General features: G+C 42.0%; 1 protein-coding gene across 4 annotated transcripts in view; it reads right to left on the bottom strand.

Moving 5' to 3' along the window:
- The window catches only part of ADGRF5 (adhesion G protein-coupled receptor F5), a 102,474-nt gene that overhangs the window by 51,846 nt on the left and 27,113 nt on the right, over positions 1-23,515 (bottom strand). For 2 of the 4 annotated variants that reach the window (XM_090282543.1, XM_090282540.1), the window contains exons 1-3: positions 22,294-22,572; positions 6,783-6,908; positions 116-170 (exon numbers count right to left, since the gene is read on the bottom strand). In XM_090282543.1, coding sequence (XP_090138669.1) covers positions 116-170; positions 6,783-6,884 — 157 coding nt within the window. In that variant the 5' untranslated portion in view covers positions 6,885-6,908; positions 22,294-22,572. Of the gene's footprint in view, positions 1-115; positions 171-6,782; positions 6,909-22,293; positions 22,574-23,515 lie in introns of those variants that run through there. The other 2 variants (XM_090282542.1, XM_090282541.1) reach the window with 2 other exon arrangements.

Below are 23,515 nucleotides of genomic sequence, written 5' to 3' on the forward strand. Positions count from 1 at the left end.
ACCATGATATGTTTGGAGACTGAATTACGTGGCTCGCGGTGTTTTTGAAAAGCCAGATCAAAGGTCATTTAATCGGACTCACTAGAAATGATTGCCAAGCAAAGAGTTTACATACCTGCTCGTTTTTGCCTTAGTGGATCCTCCTCTGCTTGTTCATGTTCATGGAGATTCTGAAAGAACATTTTAGAAAATTGGCAATTAGTGGCAGAGACATCTTTTCACTACGGCTTCCTGATCACATGCCCCAGATGTTAGAGCTGAGCTTAGATTTGGGGTTAGCACCTTGTGCCCGGTGGGTGCCGGGAAGCGCAACTCAGTGATCAGAAAAATGACATGAAGTCAATGCTGTCGTGTGACCTGGGAATTCACTTTTCATAGAGCAGTCTCTAGATCCAGGAGTGGAAGAAATCACCATATCTGAGTTTCTCAGAGTTCCTGAAGTTCAAGTCCTGTTAAGAAGTATAAATTATGGTGCCCTCAGCTTGTGCACTCTGCCTCTGACTTGAACCCTGAGTTACTCTCACGACCTGTTCTTGGCACTCAGCCTGTCCCCACACAAGTATTTCTGTGGTGTTAGAGCCATTTACATTGTCCATACTTAGGAATTATTTTCTCCCTTCCTGGCCCCTTTTCTCCCGGATGGTTGCTTTCAGTGGTAGGGATCGTGACAGCCAACTTTAGAGTCAGATTGCCTGGGTACAAGGCTGTACCACTTACTAGCTATGTGACCTTAAGGAATTTATTTCTCATCTCAAAACCTCAGTTTTCTTTTCTGTAAAATGGAATAATAATGGTACTGAACTTACAAAACTGTTATGAGAATTAAGCAAACTCAATGTGGCAGATAGTAAGCTCTTAATAAATGTTAGATATATCATATAGTACAATAGTTAATGCAGACATTGAATTCAAATTTGAACTCTGCCAGGAAATGGTCATGTGACTTTTGGCGAGTTACTTAACCTCTCTCTGCCTCAGTAGTCACTTATAATACAGGAACAAAAATAGCTTGTCTTGGGAGGTTGTGAAATGCTTAATAAACATAAAGCCCTGAAACTAGTTTTGGTGACATAGTAAATGCTATTCCAAGACAGGGCTCCACATTGTCCTGGGAGCATTATTTATATGGAGCCCTCTTTCTGCACACTGCCTCTGCTTCATCTCTATAAAGGTTCCTCTCCTGCCACCACATGGCTTCTTGTTTTAAAAATTGATATTGACTGGCTTTGCTGTTGGGATAACTGCCAGCTCCATAGCTGGTAACCACACCTTGATCTGAAACATGTCTTCTAGCTCAGCCATGCCTCCAGGGGGGTTTTCCTATGATGTACTTCCTAATCCGTGTCACTCCCGAGTCGGACTGCACAGCCATTCTCGGCGGTGCAGATAGACTCTTAAGAAGCTACACCATCGTCTCTCGAGACGGACGGCTGCCGACGACGACGACTTCCTAATCCAAACTCCCTTCAAGGTTCAACAGAAGAGACCCACCTTTATGAAGTCTCCCCAGGTAAGTCCTGCCCACAGAGGAGTGCCCTTTACCGTGAACTCTACACACCTTATGAACCTCACCCGGGGCAAAGCTCATTCTGCTATCTGTGGTGTCTGCTATTATCTTCTGGTTGTCTCACATCATAATGATAACATAATAATAACTACTAAGATGTATTCAACACCCTGTGCCAGACCCTTTTAAGTACTTGATATGCGCTAACTTATTTAATTCTCATGACAGCCTGAGATGTAGAAATTGCTATTATCCACAATTCACTGATAAGAAAACACAGGCAAAAAGAGGTCAAATAACTTGGCACAGGTCACACAGCTTTTAAATAGCAGAGCCAGGCTTTGAACCCAGCTTGTCTGGCTCCAGAGTCTGTGGTATCCACACAACCACTGCATCATTTAATCGGGAGATACCCCAGGAAACTGTGGTTTGTCTCAGGGACCCAGTCTCTCTTTATCTTGCACATTTTCTCTTTCTTTCTCCTTCTTGTGCCTTCTCCTATCCCCTCCTTTTCAATGACTATTATCAATGTCCATAAATGTTCTTGAAGAAATGAATAGAGCAGTGATGGATGATGATTGAAATTTCAAAAGCCCAGTTGCTACTTCATTTGCAGTGAGGCTATTTCAGATGTACCGAAATGTGTAGGAACCAAACCAGGAAGGAGCAAAGTCAATGCACAGGGCTGGTTCCTTCCTAGCTTCCCCAGGGTCCTGCTTTGACTTTATGCCAGGAGGAGGAGAGGGGTCTTCTGCTACATTCCTGCTTTCATCTTCCCTGGGGCCTGATGGTGGGGAGTGGGGGCCAGCAGAAGCCTTCTCTGTCCACTCTTAATGGGCTGCGATTGGGAGACTCAGCCCCAGAGAAGGTGACCATTGGTGGTCACCTGTAGTCATCAGCTCTCCCAGATCCTGACTTTATTTTCTCCACTCCCCAGTTGGGCTAAAGCACTGAGGACTTGCTGCTGGCAGCTAAAATTAAGATACATTACAATTCTCTTGTGCAAAGTGTTATATTTGAAATCTTTGTGGCCATAAGAGTAACACCTTTCCTCCCTGCAGTCTGATTTAGCAGGTCTGTGTAGGGGCATGGGGGTGGGGATCTGTGTGAAGAAAACTACCTTTTTAAGCAGCACTTTTCTTAAAGTGAGGCCGCCTTTTGAGAAATGCTGCTTCTTAACTATTTTCTTACTCTTTATGGTGATTTCCTGGAACTTTCAGGGAACATCTTTGCAAAGGGCTGCCTCTACAATTCTGTCAGCTACTGCCTCTCTTATTGTCCAATGAGGATTCACAACTTTTTGTGAGAATAACCTGTGTTTTATTTTGAGCCCGGCAATCATTGGGGAGGATGAAGAGAAAACATACTGAGAGCAACGGAACCTCTGCAGATTCCCTAGCGGTGGTGGGGACGGCGCCTGGCTCTCCTGGATTTGAGAAGGGATGAAGAGCTGGCTGCCAAATCACGGGGCCTGGACTTCAATGAGGCAAATGCTGGAGTCACACCAAAAGACACATCCCGCTGCCTCTGGTGCTTCCTGGTTGTAAAAGCCATGCACTCACTGTAAGCCTCAGTTTTTATGTTGTGAAAAATGAAGTGCTGAGAGATGCCAAGTTCTCATGCAGTCTCTACCAGTGGTGTGTGCCTGTGTGTCCCACTGGCCGGGGCTCATGGGGGGCTAGCTTTGCCCTCCTGAGTCCTCACGTCACCCCAGTTCTGGGATCTCTAAGGCTCTAGAACTTGCCTTTTTTCATAAACTTTGGGTGCTGAGAACTCACGAGGGAACATAGATCTTGCCAAGGGCTCTCAATACTCAGCTAAATATTTACTTCAGACAAGATAGCAGAACCTCTGGGGGAGAGAGATGCTGGGTGGAGGGGAGTAAAGGGGAGAAAATTGGAACTATTGTAACAATATAATCAATAAAATACATTTTAAAAAAAAGAATTATTTTAACTATTAAAAAAAAAAAAAAGATAGCAGAACCTCTGACTGGGCCTCCCTCGGTTTGCCTGTATGGAAGTACCCAGCTGACTGCCTGAGCAACAACGGCCAGCTCCATCCAGAGGGGATTTCCTGACGGTCAAACTTCAGCCAAAAGACACAAGGTCACCAATTCCAGGAAATGCCCCACCTGTTAGACATGATGACTTTACAAATAACCGTGGAGGTGGGGGCGGCGGCCTGAAGTGGGCCTGGGCAATCAGTTAGGAATGAGAGGTGACATTTTACATGTAGAAGAGAAAATTCCCATGGAACCTGACTACAAGGTGGTCCTCAAAAGTCCAGGCTGTCACCAGATCTCACACCTCCCCATCAAGGCCCTGTCATTTATGCCTCTTTGTCTTGACCTGGAATCCAAGATTTAAGATCTTTGCCTCCATGTTAAATAATTGTCTCAGCAGGGATCTTGTTGGAATGTCTCCTCACAGAGGTATGTTAATTAACACAAGTTTATTTGTACTAGAATGGCACAAATAACTACCTGATCTTACGTAAATGCTCTGTGCTGGTTATTATACCGGGGGGGGGGGGGGGGGGGGGGAGAGCATACATGTGTGAGAACCTTTAATCCTCCCAACAGACTGATGAGGAGATACTATTTATTCTTATGTTAGGTAGAGGAAAGAGGCCAAGTGAGGTCAAGAAACATGGCTCAGTGTCCAATGCTAGTGAGGGTCAGAGCTGGGCTTCAGACTCAGGGCTGCGGCCAGGTGAGAGTCTACAGCCTTGCGCTCAAAGTGTGGTCTTTGGAACAAGGATAAAGGGAACTTGTCAGAAACTCAGCATCTGGGGTCCCATCCCAGACTCTGAGTTCAAATCTGCATTTTAAGAAGATTCCCAGGTGATTCATGCACACATTGAAGTTTGAGAAACTACATCATCAGACTTACAAGCCCATCACCCCATATTTGCATACCCATGTTCAGAGCAGAATTATGCACAATAACCAAGAGATATAAGCAACCCAAGTGTCCATGGATGGATAAGTGAATACAGAAAACATAGGATATACATGTTAAGTAGGATAGATAGTATATCAAGGCAGGGAGGAGGAGAGAGACATTTCTTACCCACTAACTGAGCAGTCCTGAGCCTGGCGCGATAATATTGCCAGGTGTTCCAACATCACAGGAAACACCACGCTAACACGGGAGAAGGAGAGTCCTTGAAGTGCTATGTATTGTTTCCACTATCTGGGAAAGGAAGCCTTTGAAACTGTATTCATTCCAAGGTCTAGAAGAGGGAAGAGGAGGGGGTCCACCATACCCGAAGAAGAAGCCCATAAAACAACTTTGGTAAATTGCCTACCTCTAGTCACTATCTATTTTACAAGGGAGTCCCTAATGCTTACAGAAAGAACTCATAAATAATTCTGGGTAACTTCCCCAACTTTATTTAACTGCCTCCTGTCATGTACCTGTTTTACAACAAGATGAACAAATGGGGTCTGGAGCAAGATAAGGATTCGTTCTAACAACCTCCACACATATCTACGTTTGTGTTGTCACATCCCCCCTGGGAAAGCTGGTACCACTTTTACCCATCAATCAATATGTAACTTCTTCACTCCCATCCCAACAACTAGATATGTCCTCAGAACAAAGGGTCTGATTTGCCTTTTGCCGCCCTTATCCTGCCATGTCCTGAACCTAAGACTTTCACTCCCGCCTGGGCAAGGCCCGCTCTCTTCCATGAGAATGTATCGCTAATAAACCCTTCTTGCACACTCATAGACTTGCTGATCTATAATTCTTTACTGTGTGAGCAAGAAGAGCTGAGTTTCTCTGGTAACATACATACAATGGGTCATTATTTAGTCTTAAGAGAGGAAGGAAATTCTGACGCATACTACCACATAGATACATTCTTAGGACATTATGCTAAGTGAAATAAGTCAGTCACCAAAAGACAAATACTATGATTTCATTTATATGAAGTACTTAGAATAGTCAAAATTATAGAGACAGGAAGTAGAATGGTGGTTGCCAGGTGCTGGGAGAGAGGAAATGGGGATTTGCTATTTAATTAGGTATAGATTTTCAGTTTTGCAAGATGAAAAAGTTCTGCATATTGGTTGCATGACCCTGAGTATATTTAACACTACTTAAAAATGGTACATTTTATTTAAAAAGCTACGATAAAAAAAGAAGCTCATCGCCAGTCAGATTTACTCAGATTTGATTTCAAGGGGACAAAAAGGCCTTAAACACATGTTGTTTATAAAAGAACTATTAAAGCAAAGCAACATATTAAAGGCTAAACAAAAAATAAAAAACAAAGATAGGAGAACACAAATACAAAAACAGGGTTGACAATTGGAATAGAAGACAATGAATTAAAGTTAAAAAGTAGCAAGCACGGCAAAAAGAGACATCTTACAATGTTAAAATGAACAAATGAAGCTGTAACAATGGTGACAGACTAAATAACATAGCACTTAAATATCTTTTAAAAAACTCAGCAGAAAGAGAAGCATACAGTAGGAGAAATAATAGTAGCAAACGGTGATACGACATTTAATATGTGCCAGGCCCTGTTCTAAGGCAGCTTAGAAGTATTAACTAATTTAATTATCATATCAATTATAGGAAATCAGTACTATTAATATCATTGTTTTACAGAGAAAGAAACTGAGATGCAGAGAGAATTACATTGGTCTCCCAAGATTTCATAACCCGTAACATACTTTGTCCCTGGTATATGGAGTAGGCTAAGAAAGAAAAATAAATAAATTTAAAATAATGATAATAATAATAATAATGGAGTACTTATCACCCCTTCAGTTAAGGTAAACTCTCATTAACTTCCCAAAACAAAATGACCTGGATAATTTGTTAGCAAAGAGCTTAGATGATATCTATGTCCCCTTCAGCTGTATCGGTCTGTGATTACCACACACACACAATTAACACCTTTTGAAATGTGCTCAAGTCTGATGCTCAAATTAAAATAAATTCTTTGAGAACATTTGTCTTTCTCAATTCTCAAAATCTGCCTTACAGTCATTACTGTCAGTTTCACAGAGCAGAGCTTCAGGCCTAGAGGTGGCAATGTAGTTAAGGAGGGGAGCCTGGGGATGGATGTTCCCTTGGTTTCTGAGAAGTCATAACCCAGTAGATACACTAACATCCATTTATGTTTATCATTCCCTACTCTCATTTGTAACATTTTCTCTAAGGCCCTAAAAAGTTTTCAAGTAATTTCCGTCTGTGACATTCCCAGGAAATCAGAAAAATATGACAAGGAAAAATATCGCAGATGATTTACTCACCAAAGGATGAACAATAGACTCTAAATTCAAAGTCATTGTAGCTTGGGAAGAATAAATCACAATGATCATGAAGCACAACGTGGTTCTCCTTGGATATTTCATTTCTTCAAGTCTGAGTTGCTTTGCCTGAAATGGAAATATGAGGGTTTAGAGATAGAACAGGTTATTTATGAAACATGCAGAGAATCTGCAAAAGAGAAAGGAAGGAGCACAAAGGTATCAATTCTAGTCTCTACTCCAGGCCCTTAGGTGAGGAAACACCAGGAAGGGTGGGGGATGTCCCTTATAAATGGGACAAAGGTGGCCAACTTGGGGGTGCATTTTCTATATACATGGAGAAGAGAGAGAAGGAATGAGAAAAGAGAAAGAGAAAAGACAGGGAAAGCAAGAAAAGGGGAAAGACTATTCAGTAAGAAATACTTTTAACATTGGGATTCAGTACACATAATATATGAACAAAAGGATTCAGAGATTACTACTTACCTTTGCTACATGCAACACACTCTGATATTTTTAATTTTAGTCTATCCTATCTTCCCCTATTTTTTCTTTTAATTTTGGTCACAACCCATTAAATTGACTTCATGACCTATATTAATGGACTACAATCCGTAACTACGGAAAATCCTGGATTTAAGTCATAAAATTGTAAGCTGTATTTTAGTCTTATACTGTAGTATGTGATGTAGAACATTAATATCATAATATAGTCCATCCTATGTATTGATCTTTGATAGCTATCTTTTTATAGTGTGGCATTTAAAAGTAGAATATCAGATGTAAGAATCCCAACCCTTGTGGGTCTTGGGACCAGGACAAAGTATCTTTTTGAAACTCCTTCCCTTACTGACTTCTCTATGTCAGGTAGGGATTAGGATGCAGGATCACTATAAACTGTGTTTCCTCGAATAAGTCACTTCTCTGAGTCCAAGTTCCCCCATCTGTGAAATGGGGATAATTAAATAATACCTCCTCTAATTCTCTTACAGACTTTTCTGAGACTCAAACACAATTCAAAGCCATGAAGAGCTCCAAGGATGCAGTCTGCTATGGTTTTCACTCTGAGTGCTAGTGGAATCCAGAGTGTAACCCTCAGGAAGGGCAGTCCTTGGCCCAGGCACTGCAGAGAGGGCCCTGGGGCAGTGGCCAGAATAACAGAAATGACAGCCAAGACCTGCATGCTGGGGATAATTGTATTTCAATCACCAGCTGCCAGCCACCTCCTTTTCCTCTTCCCGTTGAAAAGAGGGAAGTTTAAGGCCCTGGAAAACTGACCCAATTGGCAAACCTGGCAATCAACTACATTTTTTAAATTCTGCAACTCTGGTTTTTTTGGAAATGCTTTGCAATTTAGACTACAGGAACATATATTTAAGACCAGATGCATCTTCTTTTGGGAAATCATAGCAACTCAGTGCTTAGTTCTCTATTAGAGGTCTTTTCTCCCTTGTTGAAAAGGAGTGGGCTTTTGTGGATATTGGTGGATATGGGGCAGGCTGATTTAGCCTCGTGAGAGCAGCTGCTCTTGGGATGAATTGATCATGTAGGAGGCAACTTAATTTTTTTCAAGCCACAACTTAGTGTACTGTACTAGCTGGTTCCACAGTGAGGCAGTTACTCAAGGGATGAGACTTAGTAACTGAATGGTTAGTGAGCCTCCTTTAGTGACACCGAGCTAGGGACCCACGTATTAGAGGGACTCAAGCTGACTGTATACCTTTCCACCATTTCCCAATGTTGGCCTTTTGTAGAGTTAGCAAGAACTATAATGTCCCTAAATGGTTATGCCTGGTTCTTTTGTAAAGGCCAGCAGCCATGTCCACTGTCCCCATCTTACTTCCCCCAGCCTCCCCCAGGACAGTTCTTAATTAAATCAACATTTTTTATCAATGGATGCATTTGGTGACAATAAAATCACAAGTCAAAAGACATAGAGCTGTAGAGAGGCTCCCACTGTGGGGAGGAGGTTCTCCGGATGCAGAAGAATGACAAGAGCTACGTGTAGTCATCAGTTACACACAAGTGTGAGGGGTTCACCACCTGAAGGGAGAATGTCACCACTCCGAGAGAAAGGTAATTTCAAAATATTTGACAACCAGTACATCATGAACCTGACCAGTTGGAACAGTGATACCAGTTGAAGATCAGTATAGCTTTTGAGGTTGCTACTACATTTAGGGGGAGACCTGAAGACAAACTTTTCTTACCTAACCCTCCAGCTCTTGGCTGTTCTTGTCCATGAGGAAGCCAGGAGAAGCTGTTTAACTTGGCTAATGAAGGCAAAAATCTTAATTTATCCAGTTAAAAGCAAGAAGCATTATTCCACATTTAAGGCAATGTGTCTCTAGTATGGCTTATTTAGTCATAAATCCCCTAGAAGTTCATTTATATCCCAAATTCCTGGAGTAAAGGACAAACAATCGCTAAGACACAGAGACAAGGGCAGAGAGAGAGAGAGATGATCTGATGTCATTCCCAATTTCTTTCTCTTTTAAAATGATAAGTCTTGAACACTCTGTACTAAAACTCACCAACTTGTGTGAGCTGGCTGTATCTTAGAAAAAGCGGCGAAATATGATCTCATGCCCAGTCCTAACCCGGTGTTGATGACCAACTTCCTGGTCTCCTTTGACTTTACTTTCCTGTCTGTGAAGTAAGAAGAGAGGGAGAGGGAAGTCTAGCCCCCTCACATCATGTGCCAGGAATGGGCCATCAGTGTTCTCAGCAGCATGGCATCTGGAGGAGGAGGAGGGTCTAGGTTCCTTGAAGCAATCTATGATGACATTGTCCTGCAGAGGGATTATGTGTCAGGAGCATCATTGTGAAGTGGGCCTGCAACAAACACATCAGGAAACCATTCTCCCAAATCTTAGAAATGATCAGTGCTTAAGATCAACTGCTCTTTTGGAAACCCTTCATCAACCTTGACCTACCCATACTTGCAGTAAAAAAAAAAAGGAGTAAATAGACTTTGTACCTTGGAAGTTCAAAGCATGGGCACCAAATGACCACACCTATGAGGTCATCATGAAATTGTGATTCCAAGCTCTTTTTAAATAGGGGAATAGTGGGTTTCTTTCTGGAAGTAATTTATTTCCTAAGCTCTACATAGCTCTGCCTTCCTCTGCTCTCCTGGAATCCATGGCCCCTCTCCACTGGGAAGCCCAGCCTTGATACTCTCCTTGGCTCCTCTTGGGGACTAGGAAAGTAAGAGGTGAAAGTGAGCCCACATTTGATCAGCCTCTGACCAGGTGTCCTCTCCTTCCTCCAGCCCAGGGCTCTGGTCCTGGCCCTAGCCTAGCACATGGCCCCTCCCCGAGCACTGCCAGGAACCACCATCTTAGGAGGCAGTTTCCTGCAGCATTTGTGTAACATCTGCTGCAGTGGTTTTTATCCCTGGCTGTGCATCAGAACCATCACCCAGGGAGTTTCTTTTGCTTGTTTGTCATTTCAATATCATCCCAGAGCAATCAAATGAGAATTTCTGAAGGATAGAAGCTGAGAGTCTGTATCCACCCCAGCTGCTTCTGATACATAGTGGGTTGAGGTCTCCAGCATTCCACTGCACTTTCTATATTGTCCTGCACACTCCTAGTCCTTCCCATCACCAGCCTATAGCTCTCCTTCTACTAAAGAGAGTACGTAGAAATAGAATATTCAGGGGGATGCAATCAGTCATTTAGGAGGCAATCAGTCAATGGTGGATGAATGAATGGATTAATGGGAGTATGGATTCAGAGGTGATCTACCCAGTAGTTTTGATACAATTCAATAGCCCACATGAGATATATAACAGAAGCCACAAGTGGCTCATGGAACTGCTAAACACCACCCTTTGGGCAGCTCTGTTCCCTTTGAAACAGAGGCAGTTGCCTCTGCTTATGACACTCTCCTTTGCCTGAAAGGCCTTGTGTGATAGACTATCAAATATCAAATGTGCTGTGCCCTTACAGGCCAACAAATATAAGCTACTTTTTACTGGCCCAAAATTGTGCTATGTGTTTGCAAATTGAAATGAGTCATGGCCCTTGCCCCCAAGAAGCTCACAATCTTGTTGGGAAAGCCTGAAACATACATTTAGGAAATATAGACTAAAAAGGAAAACATAAGCTTGAAAGAAGACACACTAAATGCCTGGCATGTACCAGACACAGTGCTAAGTATAATAAATGTTAATTCACTTATTTACCTCTCACAGTAAATCTGTGAAGTAAGTATTTTAATCTTAATTCATAGATGAGAAAATAAAGGCTCATAGAGGTTACGGAATTTACCCAGGCCACCCAGGTAGTGGGTAACCTAGTCAGATCTGCCTCCAAGTTGGCCTGTAGCCAAAGTGACTTGAAGTGTGCAAGTAATAAGCATGACAGAGTTGAGGACAGAGGGACGCTGGGTGAGCTTTGGAGTGACCAGGGTCACTGGCCAGGCCCTGAAGGATAATGGACAACATTTCAATGTCTAATAGAGAAAGAAAAGAGCTTCAGGGAAAGGAGGGCAGCATGAGCTGAGCAGCCGTTTCAAAGGGAACAAGGCAGCCCACAGCAAGCTTTGTGGAAGCAGTCCCGTGAGCCACTTGTGGGAGTTCCCTTGAGCAGCTTGTCCAGCCAGGGTGACATTGGCTTAGCCCAGAGGGCATTGTTCTCCTGAACAATCACAGTCACCAAAGAAGGCAGTGTTTTGTAATTCTAATTTGGAAAGAGAATGAATGTGATGGCCTTAGGCTCAGGTGATTCCCTCCTTCCTGTAGTGGAAAGAACAGCAACTTGGAAGCCAAACAGGCTTGTGTTCTGATTTCAACGCCACCACTAATAACTATAAGCGAGACATTTAACCCTGCTGAGCCTGAGTTTCCTGACATGAATAACAAGGGTCACAGTACCTGTCTTGCAGCGTTGTCATAAAGATTAGAGGTCTTGTCCAGGAAGCACAGAGGGGCTTGGTTATAGTTGGAATTTGTTATGGGCTGAGCTGTGTCTGTCTAAAATTGATATGTTGAAATCCTAAACCCCAATACCTCAGAAAGTGACCTTATTCAGTGACAAGGTATTTAAAGAGGTAATTAAGTTAAAATGAGGTCACTAAGGTAGACCCTAATCCAATCTGATGAGGGACCTTATGAGAAGAGGAGATTAAGACACAGACATGCACAGAAGAAGGAACATGTGAAGACACCAGAGGAAGATGCCCATCTGCAGGCCAAAGAGAGAGGCCTCAGAAGAAATCAACCCTGCCAACACCTTGACTTTAGAATCCTAACCTCCAGAATGGTGTGAAAATTAATTTCTGCTGTTTAAGCCACCCAACCTATGGGGCTTTGTGACAGCGGTCTAGCACACTCATATAGGATTTTAAAAAATATTATCTCTTTTAACTTCTTATCCTTTACAAAGGCTATATGCAGCCCTCTGTTCAGCTGCTCAATATTTATTGTTTATTCTGAGTATGTTTTATGAAAATTGAAAAATGGATTCTTGGTATGTCTGGATAGAGCATAAAAGCATACAGTCTGAGTTGGAAGACAAGTTAGAATTCATCTCCAGTTCAAGCTCCTCAACCCCCTGACACACATACACACTTCAGTTTTTCAGATGAGGAAACTAAGGCCTAGCAAGGTCTTTGCCTCTCAAATGCAGCTGGGGATTGAGTCAGTCAGGACTCAAAGAGACCAATCTAGGATTCTTAAAATTCTAGACAATAATATTATCCTTCAGTCATGCCGTTCAAGATAGGCTTGTGCATAGTAATTGTCAGTGATGATGATGATGATGATGGCAATAATAATGATGATGACAATGATGATGAGGTAGTGAAGATGGTCTGTGTCATTTACTGGGTGCTCACTATACTTCAGCCATAGTGCTAAGCTCTCTCCAAGGTTTATGCCATTTAACCCACTCAATGATCTTATAGTACCACTAAATTATCACTACTTTTCAGATATGGAAATAGAAGGTTAGAAGAAAGAATAAATCTTCAAGGCCACACAGCTCATACATGGCAGTGGCAACATTATAAAGTAAGCGGTGTATTCTTCTGGGGTAAATGTACCATTTGGGCTATGAGATCTTCTTGGTGGGATAGCAATAATAAAGGAAAACTTTCTCTGTATGGACACTAGGCCAAGCAACTGGAAACATGATTTCTAGTTTCATTTTGCCACTAATTAGCTGTGTGACTTAGGGCAAGTCACTTTACCTCTCTGAGTCTGATTTCTTATCTGCAAAACCAGGAAGTTGACTGCACTCAGTGATTTCAAAACTGGTGTGTAGGAGTTGGCCTCTGAAGTCCCCATTACCATTCAAAGTGTCTAAAATCTCTCACAATTTTTCAGATCCATGGTAACTTCACTAAGGCTTCTGAGTCTAATCATAACTATCCATTGAATTTATCCAGCCTACCTGTGACAGTCCACCTATGACTTACTACACAGTTTAGGCCTTCACTGCCTGTCACGTGCAACATTGCATTGGCTTCTGTTCTTTTCCTGTCTGCCCGATTGCCTACATGAATGCAAGGTTGGTCTTCCAGAAACACCGTTCTCACATGTTAGCCCCTGTTATCTCCTGCTTTCAAAATAAAGGCAATTGTTTCACTGGTACTCAAGGCCCTGAGTGACCTGAATTTTATTTTTCAGAGCTGATATATTTAATAAGCATCTAGTATTTTTCATTACTGAATCTGGTTGCTTTTTCATAATTTAAAATAGTGTAAGAGAAAGAAGAAAATTTACCCTTTGTGACAGCTTGGATGGATGTGAAAAACATTATGTTAAGTGCAATAAGCCAGTCAGAGTAGGACAAATACCATATGACTTCACTCATACGTGGAAACTAATGAACAAACTGAACTAACAAGCAAAACAGAGACAGACTCCTAGATGGAGAGCAGGCTGACAGCTCTGGGAGTGGGGGCTGGGAATGCAGTGATTGAGCCAAAAATAAAATGGGCTAATAATGGACATGGACAACAGTGTAGTGATTTTGGAGGGGAGGAGGCGGGTGGAGGTGAAAGAGGTTATAAGGGGATGAATGGTAATGGGAAAAAATACAATAAAGAGTAAGCTATTAAAAGTAAAATAAAATAGTTCAAGAGATTTTCCATATCCATGCAAAAATAAAAATTAGAAACTAATACTTGAGAATTAATTTGGTCAGAGTGGACAGAGAATAATTGTTCTTGTCAAACTATTTTTCAGTGTTTGGCAAAACCAAAATAATCCTGCCATTGACATGATTTGTTAGTCTCCACCTTTTCCTCTCCCTAAGCCCCAGGATAACCATTGCGCATTCAAATTCTATCCACCCTTCAATGTCCAGGCAAAAGTTCTCTGATCTTCTCCACCGTAAACAATAACCACTTTCTCTAATCTAGCTCTCAGCTTTCTTCCTTGTGTTATGTTTATTGTTGTAAGTATGATATGAAGCAAATGTATTTATCTCCTCACCCAAGTGTTCATTTTTGTATTCATTCACTGGACAAACATTTATCAAGTCCTGCTAAATGCCAAGGTGCTCTGCTAGTTGCATGGGAAATAGCAGAAAACAAGAGAATGGTCCCTGTCCCCATGGAGCTTAGAGTCTAATGGAGTAGATGAGCTTCATTAAAGACCTGAGAGCCATGCTATCAATTATTCAATTTATTGTTCAGCTATGACTGCGAAAGTGCTATCAAGGAGAAAAATCATAATACTAACATTTGTTTGACATTTACTATGTGCCAGGCACTGATCTGAGCACTGACTGTATTAAAAGTTTTAATCCTCCCAATTCTAATGGAGTGATTCTAGGATGATACCTAATTAATAGTGTGATATCAAATCAGCTGAATCACAGAGTGGTTAAATAACTTGCCTCAAGTCTCACAGATGGCAAGTGGCAAAGACAGAATTTGAACCTTGAAAGTTTCACTCCAGAAGCCATCATTTTAATCACTGTGCTGAAATGTCTAATAATGCCTATTAAGGGAAAAATATGACCTGGTCTAGGAAATTTGTGGCATATGTCCCAGAGGAAGTATTAATATTTAATTGAGCTGAAATTTGAAGCATGAGTTGGAGTTAGCTAAAAACAAAAGAGGAGATAAGAAGGAGAGGAGGAAGAAGGTTTTAGGCAGAAGGAAGATCATGTGCCAAGGCCCTGAGGTGGGAAATCACATGGCACAATCAAGGAGCTGCAAACAAACCAAAATAGCTGGGACAACAAAAGGAGGCGGGACACAGTATGAGATAGGGCTGGTGAGGGAAGCAGAAACCAGACAGACAAGCCTTGTAACTGCATTCACAGGAACAGGTAAGACTGACTAGGAAGACAGCAGAGAGAGGAGAGAAGGCCTACCACCAAGGCCCACAAAATTTCAACAATCAAAGTTCTATTCAAAAAAGGCAATTGAGCCCTGCCTGGTGTAGTTCAGTGGATTGGGCATCATCCCCCTGACGGAAAGGTCATCAGTGTGATTCCCAGTCAGGGCACATGCCTGGGTTGCAGTTCAGGTCCCTGGTTAGGGGTGTGGGATAGGCAACAAATTAATGTTTCTCTTGCATGTTGATGTTTCTCTCCCTCTCTTTCTCCATCCCTTTCTTGCTCTCTAAAAATAAATAAATAAATAAAATATTAAGGGGAAAAGGAAAAAAGGAAAGGCAATTGAACCGACATATTTGGGAATGAGAGACCAGAGAGGCAGGAGGCAAACAAGGGTAGAAGAGAGTCTGGAACCAGGGAAGGTCAAGTTTCAAGGAGCACAGTGTGGTCACCTTTGTCCAAGGTGCTGTGAGGTTCTGTTATGGGGAGGATTGAGATTGCCCATTGGATCTGGAGACATGATACGTTCTTAGCAAGAGGAGTCTTTTTAGGGTGATGGGGAAGGAAATTATATTGAGAAGGGTTGTAGAATGTGAGAGGTGAGAATTTGAAGATGGTGAGCATATAAGACTCAAGAAATTTGTTTGCAAGGTGGAAGAGAGAGAGGATTCATCCTACGTATATACTTTTTAACTCTGATGTCACACATAGTTACATGCATAGCTTTCTTTTTAAGAGAAGAACTAACTGCATTGCATGCTAGGACAATGTCAAAAGAAGCCATGCCTCTTACTAAACGTTGGCCTGCGGCTGGCTAACTAGACAAGCTATTGTATTCTTTGAAGCAGGTCAAGGGCACATTTCCAACTCTCCATGTTCTGGGGTATAGACTATATACCCAAGTGGCTATATTTGAAACATGTACTTCTGAATCAAAATAGAGGTTAGTGGAGAGACTGAAAATAGATATGCATTCTACTACTAAGAATAATACAAAGCAGAGTTCCTCTTGATGGCAAATGATGGATATTAATACTGAATTTCAGAGGACTTTCAATGCAAATTTTACTGTGATATTACTCTTTGCTCATCTCCATGAGGCCTTGGGTTGCAATAAGGATAGAATGTCATCAATAGTCCCCCCCTTCTGAAATGTAGATGTACAGATTAAAGACCTCAAGTATAACTTTAAGAGCCTGCCTTCATAGGTCTGTATTTTCAACAGCAGAGGTGATAAGACTTATCTTTGCTGACCTTATTTAATTAGATGATTCATCCCTCACACATGCAGAACTATAAACTAAATATTTATTTAACACAAACACAAAACACAATAGCAATTAAAGACCTGCCTTGAAAAATTATTTTCTATTTCATTTTCCTTTGCCTTGAAGTAAGGTCCTGCAGCAGCATTGTGTCAGTGGCTCAGTGCTATCAGATTACAGAGAACGTTTGTTTGTACACAATGGGGTCAAGTTTTCTAAAACACATTGCACATGTGTGCAGCCTTGATAACCTTTTATCCTTCTTTCCTTGTTGTAAATCTCTGGAAGATTTTAACCTTTAAGCAAGAGATTGCCATCTGTTGAAAACATTAAGTTCCTAACTCTGCCCTTATCTCATCTATCTTGCTACTTTCATTTACCACTGGACGGGTCTCCCCAAGCCCTGGTGAAACAATGCTGGGGTGCATTCCAGTCACAGTGGAGGGGAGCCCCAGGGTTGGCTGTACTGATGTAGAGAGCATGGGCTTCGGTGTGAGTCCAAACCTTACAGTTCGATGGCTCTATCCTTGATTAGGTGAGATTCAGAACAACACCGGAGTATTTTCATAACAATCACAATGGGCCAACCAGCCATTGCTGTGCAGGAGCGGAGGCCGGGAGGCCCTCATTACCTGTTAGTGGGGAGGTCTGTGGGAGAGTCCTCAGTGGCTGAAATGGCTGTGGAGGGCACTCTGGGCACTCCAGGGGCTCAAGACAGCAGTTACCATGTGGTTTAAACTATTCCAATGTTTTAATAATGAGCAGGGCCGTCTTAGCCCTCTGTTTCTCCCTTTCACAGCCCTCATCCACTCCATCCCCCTGAGACCAGGCATGGGTGTCCTGGCCATTGACTTCACCTCTCAGAAACTTTCATTTCCCTCTCTTGGAATTTTGTTTGACTTTGAGAAGGATGTATATGCACTACTCAACATGCAAAAGTTCCTACTTCTTCTCTTCCCAAAATACAGTACCCTGAGAAGTCATGGCCACTCCAAGATTTCTTTAATCTGGACAGTCTGACTTGAGTCCTCACCGCATTAGAAAAAGTATTTTTATAAAGACAAAGCCAATAACATTCTTCACTAGTCCTCATCCTCCCTGGTTTCTTGTTGGTTTCTGACGTCATTCAGCGCTTCTTCCTTCCTGGTGACCCCCCCCCCCCATTTCCTGGGTCTCTCATCGCTCCACTTTTTTCTCCTTTCCCTCTTCCTTCTGTGATTTCATCCTCTTCATTCTACCACCGTCTCACTGTGAGCCTGACAAGACCTCTCCTGATCCTTGGCTTATCTCTCCTGACACCCTTTCTCTTTGGGAGCTTGTCCACTTCTACCATTTTAATTATCAATTTAAGTGACTATTTCCAAAACTTATTTCCACCTTGATCTATTTGCTAAATATTAGGAGATTCTTTCCAACTGTGCTATTTCTAATTGGACCTAAATTCAACTCATCTAGCAGTAAGCATGTCTTCTCTCCCACTGCTATCTCCTACCCCACCTCTTTTCAGATTCACCAACAGCTGGCTTTATTATTCAATTTCCAGTCTCACAACCCCACAGGTGTTTTTGGATGCAAGAATTGAGAGAATGAGTGGGGGCAGTAAGTCTACCAGTCACTGAGTCCTGTTCATGACCCCACTGCTGATGTGTTCTTGTCCCTGGCCACAGCATTGGTTTGGACATTATCCTCTCACACCTGGACGATGGCAGTGAGTTCCTCAATGGGTTCTCTCCCTCCTTTCTTTCCTGCCCAATAACCCTGCATACCACCAACTGATTAATTTGACTAGAGCACTACTTTTCATAGATTGCTACTATACCACATTCAGACACTTTAGAGCTTCTAAAATGGCCGAAGAATATTTGGGCTAATTCACCTGGCAAGCATGACCACCACAGCCTAATGTAAACCCAGATGTGCCACATTTTTCTTGCATAACACATGGATACAGAGTAGGCTGACTGGCTCACAAGTTTACATTGTACCTTCCTTTGCAAAATGTGTCATAAATACTAATAATAAACCTTGGTTGAATGGATTGCTAAATTTCAGCTTCTTCGCACACTCCTCTTGGCACCTGGAATGCTCCATTTCTCCTTGTTGAGCCTCACCTGACTTATCGTTTCAGGTTCTGCTCACTCAGTAACAACAATTACCACCATTTATCAAGCCCTTGCTGTGCGTCGGGCACTGGCTCAGCACTCTTCCTACACTAGGCTCATTTAATCCTTACAACCCTATATTGTTAGAGCTATCATCCCCACTTTACAGATGAAGAAACTGAGGTTTGGGTAAATTAAATAACATATGCAGGTCACACCGTAAGTAGCTGAATCTGCTGCCAAAGCCTGAACTCTTCACCTTATAACGTGCTGACTCTTTTCCTGTCTTCCTGAAATACATCTTTCCCCTGAATACACTGCATTCCTCTCCTCAGACACAACTCCAGCCCTGCCATGTGGGTGTCTCTGCAGTACTGTTGTGGTTTTTGTAACACAACGTGGTAATTCAGTGCATGGGCACAAGTCAGACTGTCTGAGCTGGAATCGTGACTCGACTATATGCCAGCACTGTGTGTCTCGGGCAACTTAAAATTGTGTCCCCTCATCTATAAAGTGAGGATTGTAACCGTACCTGAGATATAAAATGACCAAAATAACTAAATGAGTTAACCTTTGTAGAGCACTGAGCACAGAGTAAGAACTCAGTAATTATTGCCTATTATTAAAATGGTCAATGCCTGTGCCTTGCCTCTTATTAAAAGTATAGGCTAATTAAAGGAAAGGATTCTCTGCCTTTTTAATTCTACAGCCCTTAGCAAGTCTCTCCAGTGAAGGTGCCTCCACTAAGCTGTTATTTTAAAGGTGTCACTGTTCTGTTTACCTTTTAGGAAATAGGCAAGATTCTAATTATTTTAACCATCACAGCCATAGTCATACAATGGGGTCTGAAATGCTGAGCTGGTAAATAACTCATGAGTTTATAATGGAACCACAGCCAAGACCGATATTTAACTCAACAAGCCTTTCTTGCAGCACCTATTCTGTGCCAAAGCTCACAGGCGCAAGGGGAAACTCAGAAAAGCTGAGAGCCCCTCCCGGTGCTTCTATAAAGGAGGCAAAAATTAAACTGATGAATCGTACTAACTTACACTCTATCAAGAAATGTTGGGGTGGGAAGATTCTAGGGACACATTTTATGATTAAAAAATAGCTCTGATTAATTTGTCTATCCACATTTAGATCAGTCCAGAAAGTGGTAGGTCAGCAAAGCATATATTAGTATTTCTTTGCCCCTTCTTTCTTGGAATTGGGACAAAACATGTTAAAGTGACATTGAATAAAGTCTATAATCTCCATAGTCATTTGGCACTAGAAAAGCACATCCTGTTTACATAGAACATTTAATCTGATTTTGTAAAATCCGCAAGTAGCAGGAGCCAAAGAATCTGCAGTGAAGTCAGTGGGATTGCTCCAATTTAAACTCGAAAGGCAGGGCCATCCATGGTCAAGGGAGCTGGAAAATTCATTCTCATGCAGTTATGAGGAGTGTCTGCTGCTTTTGTAAACAGCAGCAGCCAGAATCCTATTATATGATGCTCATAGCTGCTGGCACCTCTGGCCCCAATTTGTAGGCCACCGGAATTGGTATCACTTGTGCTTCTCAGTTTAGCCATTTTATCTCCTATAGTTAGGACTCAGTGGTTATCAACCCTAGCTGCATAAAAGAATCAGTTCAGAGATTAAAATAAATAAGTCCATTCCCATGCCCCTTACCCAGATAGTCTGATTCAACTGCTTCAGGGAAGTGTCTGGGCATTGTTCCTTTGCAGGGGTGGCGGAGGGGGGGTGTTAAGTTTCTGCAGTGATACTTATAGATAGCAGGTGTTAAGATCTCCTAAAATCTGGACCAGGCAATAGATTGATGTAGCCACAGTGACCAAGCAAAACTGGAGTCTGTGTTGCTACAAAGCTGCCAGCCAATCACATTAATTTGCTCTTCCACAGAACTTTTAACCCGATATAGCTGAACAAAAATGGGGCTGCGAAGCAAGAGATCTGGGCTTCTTCTCATCTCAAGTGGCCCAGGAAGATTTCTTGTATGTCACTGAGCAAACAGCCTCCAAACTCCTCATGTTTTTATTCCATAAAATGGGAACAAGACAATTCTATACCTGTGATGTGGTAAAAGAAGAGGAAGTCTCTGTCTGGGGCTAGCTATGAAGTAAGGTGAAGTAATTAATTGTATTAGCCAGGGATAGGGAGAAGTACCAGGCAGGCAAATTTAACAGGATGGTCAAGAAAGCACCACCCAGTGTCCAAAATGAGCAGGGCCAAGTGACCTTGAGTATGGGGTAGAAAAAGCTTGATAAGAATAAGAAAATACCAAATAGCAACTGAAAATACTCTGTAATGATTTTGGATTTGGCATTGTTTATTTGTACTTCCTTTCCATGAGCCATATCAACTTGCTAATAGTGATTTGTTTTATTTACTTGTCTCATAACAATGTATGGGGGGAGAAGGGATTAAAGGCCACCTTTTTACAGAAGATTAAAAGAGGTAAAAATAAACTCATCTGTTAAACATATTTATCATCCATTAAATGACAAAGGAGTGTCTCTCACCCTTACCTTATATTCCCCAAGCCAACCACTTAATCTAAGAATCTATCTATCAAACTATATATCCATTTAATCTAATTTTCTTTTCTTTCTTTTTCCCTTTTATTTCCAGGACAAGGCTGCCTTTGATAGGCTTCAAGAGAGATGCCCAAAATTTTGAGTTTGCAAATCTAGAGTTTAATCCATGGGAAGTTATTATTAACATTATTAATTGCTAAAGTCAACACAAAATAATAATGGTATAAAATGAGTAAACCTCTTTCAGACTTTTTCTAAATGTTATGAGTTTTTCATACTCCCCGTGTTTCAGTTTATCTTTCCAGTGAGAAGAAAGTGTTGTTAAGAATCAATAGATAAATCTGACAATGAAAATTCATTGTCCTCCTATGTGTCCTGGCTTGTCCTAAAAGCTGGGAAGAGAGAGAAAAAGTCATTTAACTGGTAAGATACATAGCAAACTAGTGACGGATTAATCTGAAGGATGGGAAAAACAATGCTTGTTGGTGGGGAGGCTTGAAAAACTGTTGGAGATGCTCAGTTAAAGTACAGATACATTCATATGTTACCGGTATAATTTAAAAAATGAAAAAGCAAAAACATTAGCCCTTTATGAAAGAAAAAGTTGAACCGCAGTGAAGTGACACGGCCTGGCTTTCTATAACGTATAAGAAAACATGGTTTAAGCAAGCCACACATCAGAGAACTTCTCCCTTCGAGAATGCTCAAGGCAGGTCTACCCCACTCTTAGTCCCAGCACTCCTCCCCATGCTGACTGTAAACTCCTGTCCCCGGGCAATGGGCGGGAGGTAGCCACCGACATTTTACATTTCAGAGATCATCCTTTGCCCTGGGATGAACTGCAGAATATCCAAAGTTCTAGCTATAACACAGGTGCAGGTTCCCCACTTCATCAGCATGACTGCAACATGGCTGCCTGGCCATGGAGACACTCATGGAGTGATTCATGAAGGATCTGGTCTTATGTTATTTTCTGGCTCAGAGATGAGAAAATTCATTAACAAAAAAAAAAAAAGGAGGGGGAGGAAACTCTATTGGGGAGGAAACTCTATTATAGAGAAAACTCTAAAAGGATCCCAGTTAACTGCCTGATACTCAATTTCCCTAATCACAGTCTCAACCAACGGGCTGCACAATGGCCTTGACCATGATTTACACTCCCAACATTCATGCCATAGCTGCATGTACATTATGAAACAGAAAGTCAAAGAAGTAATGAACTGGAAGATACCTTAAATAGGAGTGTGAAAGTGACTGAGATCTTGCTGCAAAGGAAGACAGACCATAGGAAAAGAAATGCCTGTTACCTGTCCAGCACCGAAGTCCCCAGATGAGCTCCTGCTATGACCAGATGCCTAAAAGCTTCCAGGTTTCCCCTATGAGGCCATTTGCCCTCAGTCCTCTTGAAGGCCTCACGTTTGCCGAAGAAAGAGCCGAGCAGGACTCATCACGAGGCTTGGGCAGCGCCCCTCCAAGCTTGACCTCCCTGCTGACTGATGCCTCTCTGCTCTGGTCCTCCGAGACTCACAGAGCCATTTCTGAGAGCCTACTGCTGTTTGGAAAACAAGAAGTGATTTCCTGGTCTTCTTCCCCGGATGGCGTGTGCAATTTCCCTCACGCCCATGGGAAGTCTTTTAGATCCTTCTTATCTGGAAACCTCTCTACTGAGTGGCCGGACTTATTTGGCTAATGCCCCTAGTTCTTGCTTTCCTTCCTCCAGAGAAAAAAATCAGAAAACTGAAACCAAAGCAAACCCAAGCAGGTTAGAGCTAATGACAGCTGGAGGATGCCTGGTTGAAACCTTGGAAAGATGTCTGCCTAATCATACTGTGATTTCAGAAGAGAAAGAAAATTAAAATTATCAATGAGTTCCATGTCCCTAGAAGTGCCCAAAAGTCAGAGAATAAAAAACTCCCAAGAGTATGGGAGGACCTAAAGAAGTGGTTTACTCCCAGCCCAGGACTTTACGGTTGGCTGAAGTTCCAATATGCCACATGAAAGGACAACTAATTTTTCCAGATTCCCAGGGAAGCTCTATGAAAATTTATGCATAAAAATATAAATTGTGTGACACTTAAAATATCATCTTGATAACATTAATATATAAAGATAAGATCCATGGAAAAGGGCCAGTTGGTAGCCTGCAGTCAGGCAGTTGGGTTAAAAGATAAATTCTAATTGGACTTTCTGAACTAAAAGTGACCTAACCATCCTCATTTCACAGATGAGGAAACTGAGGCCCAAGGGGAAACAAGGATTTATCCAAAGCCAGAACACAGATGGAAAGTAAATAGATTGTCATTCTCTTGTTCTTAAACTTCAGTATAGAGAATGCTATTCAATTGCCTGCCCTTGCGCCTTGTCCACAGAAAGTCTGATGAATAATGTCTGACCTGGAGCTGAGAACCTGGTATTGTACGTGTTCCAGGGGAGTCTGAATCAGATAGTCCCCAGACTGTATTTAGAGAAACCATCATAGTGTCAAAGCAAAGACACCAGAATCAGACTGTGGGGATTCAAACCACAGTC

The sequence above is a fragment of the Furipterus horrens genome, unplaced genomic scaffold (assembly GCF_987537825.1).
Source record: "Furipterus horrens unplaced genomic scaffold, mFurHor1.1.pri manual_scaffold_6, whole genome shotgun sequence".
Lineage (NCBI taxonomy): Eukaryota > Metazoa > Chordata > Mammalia > Chiroptera > Furipteridae > Furipterus > Furipterus horrens.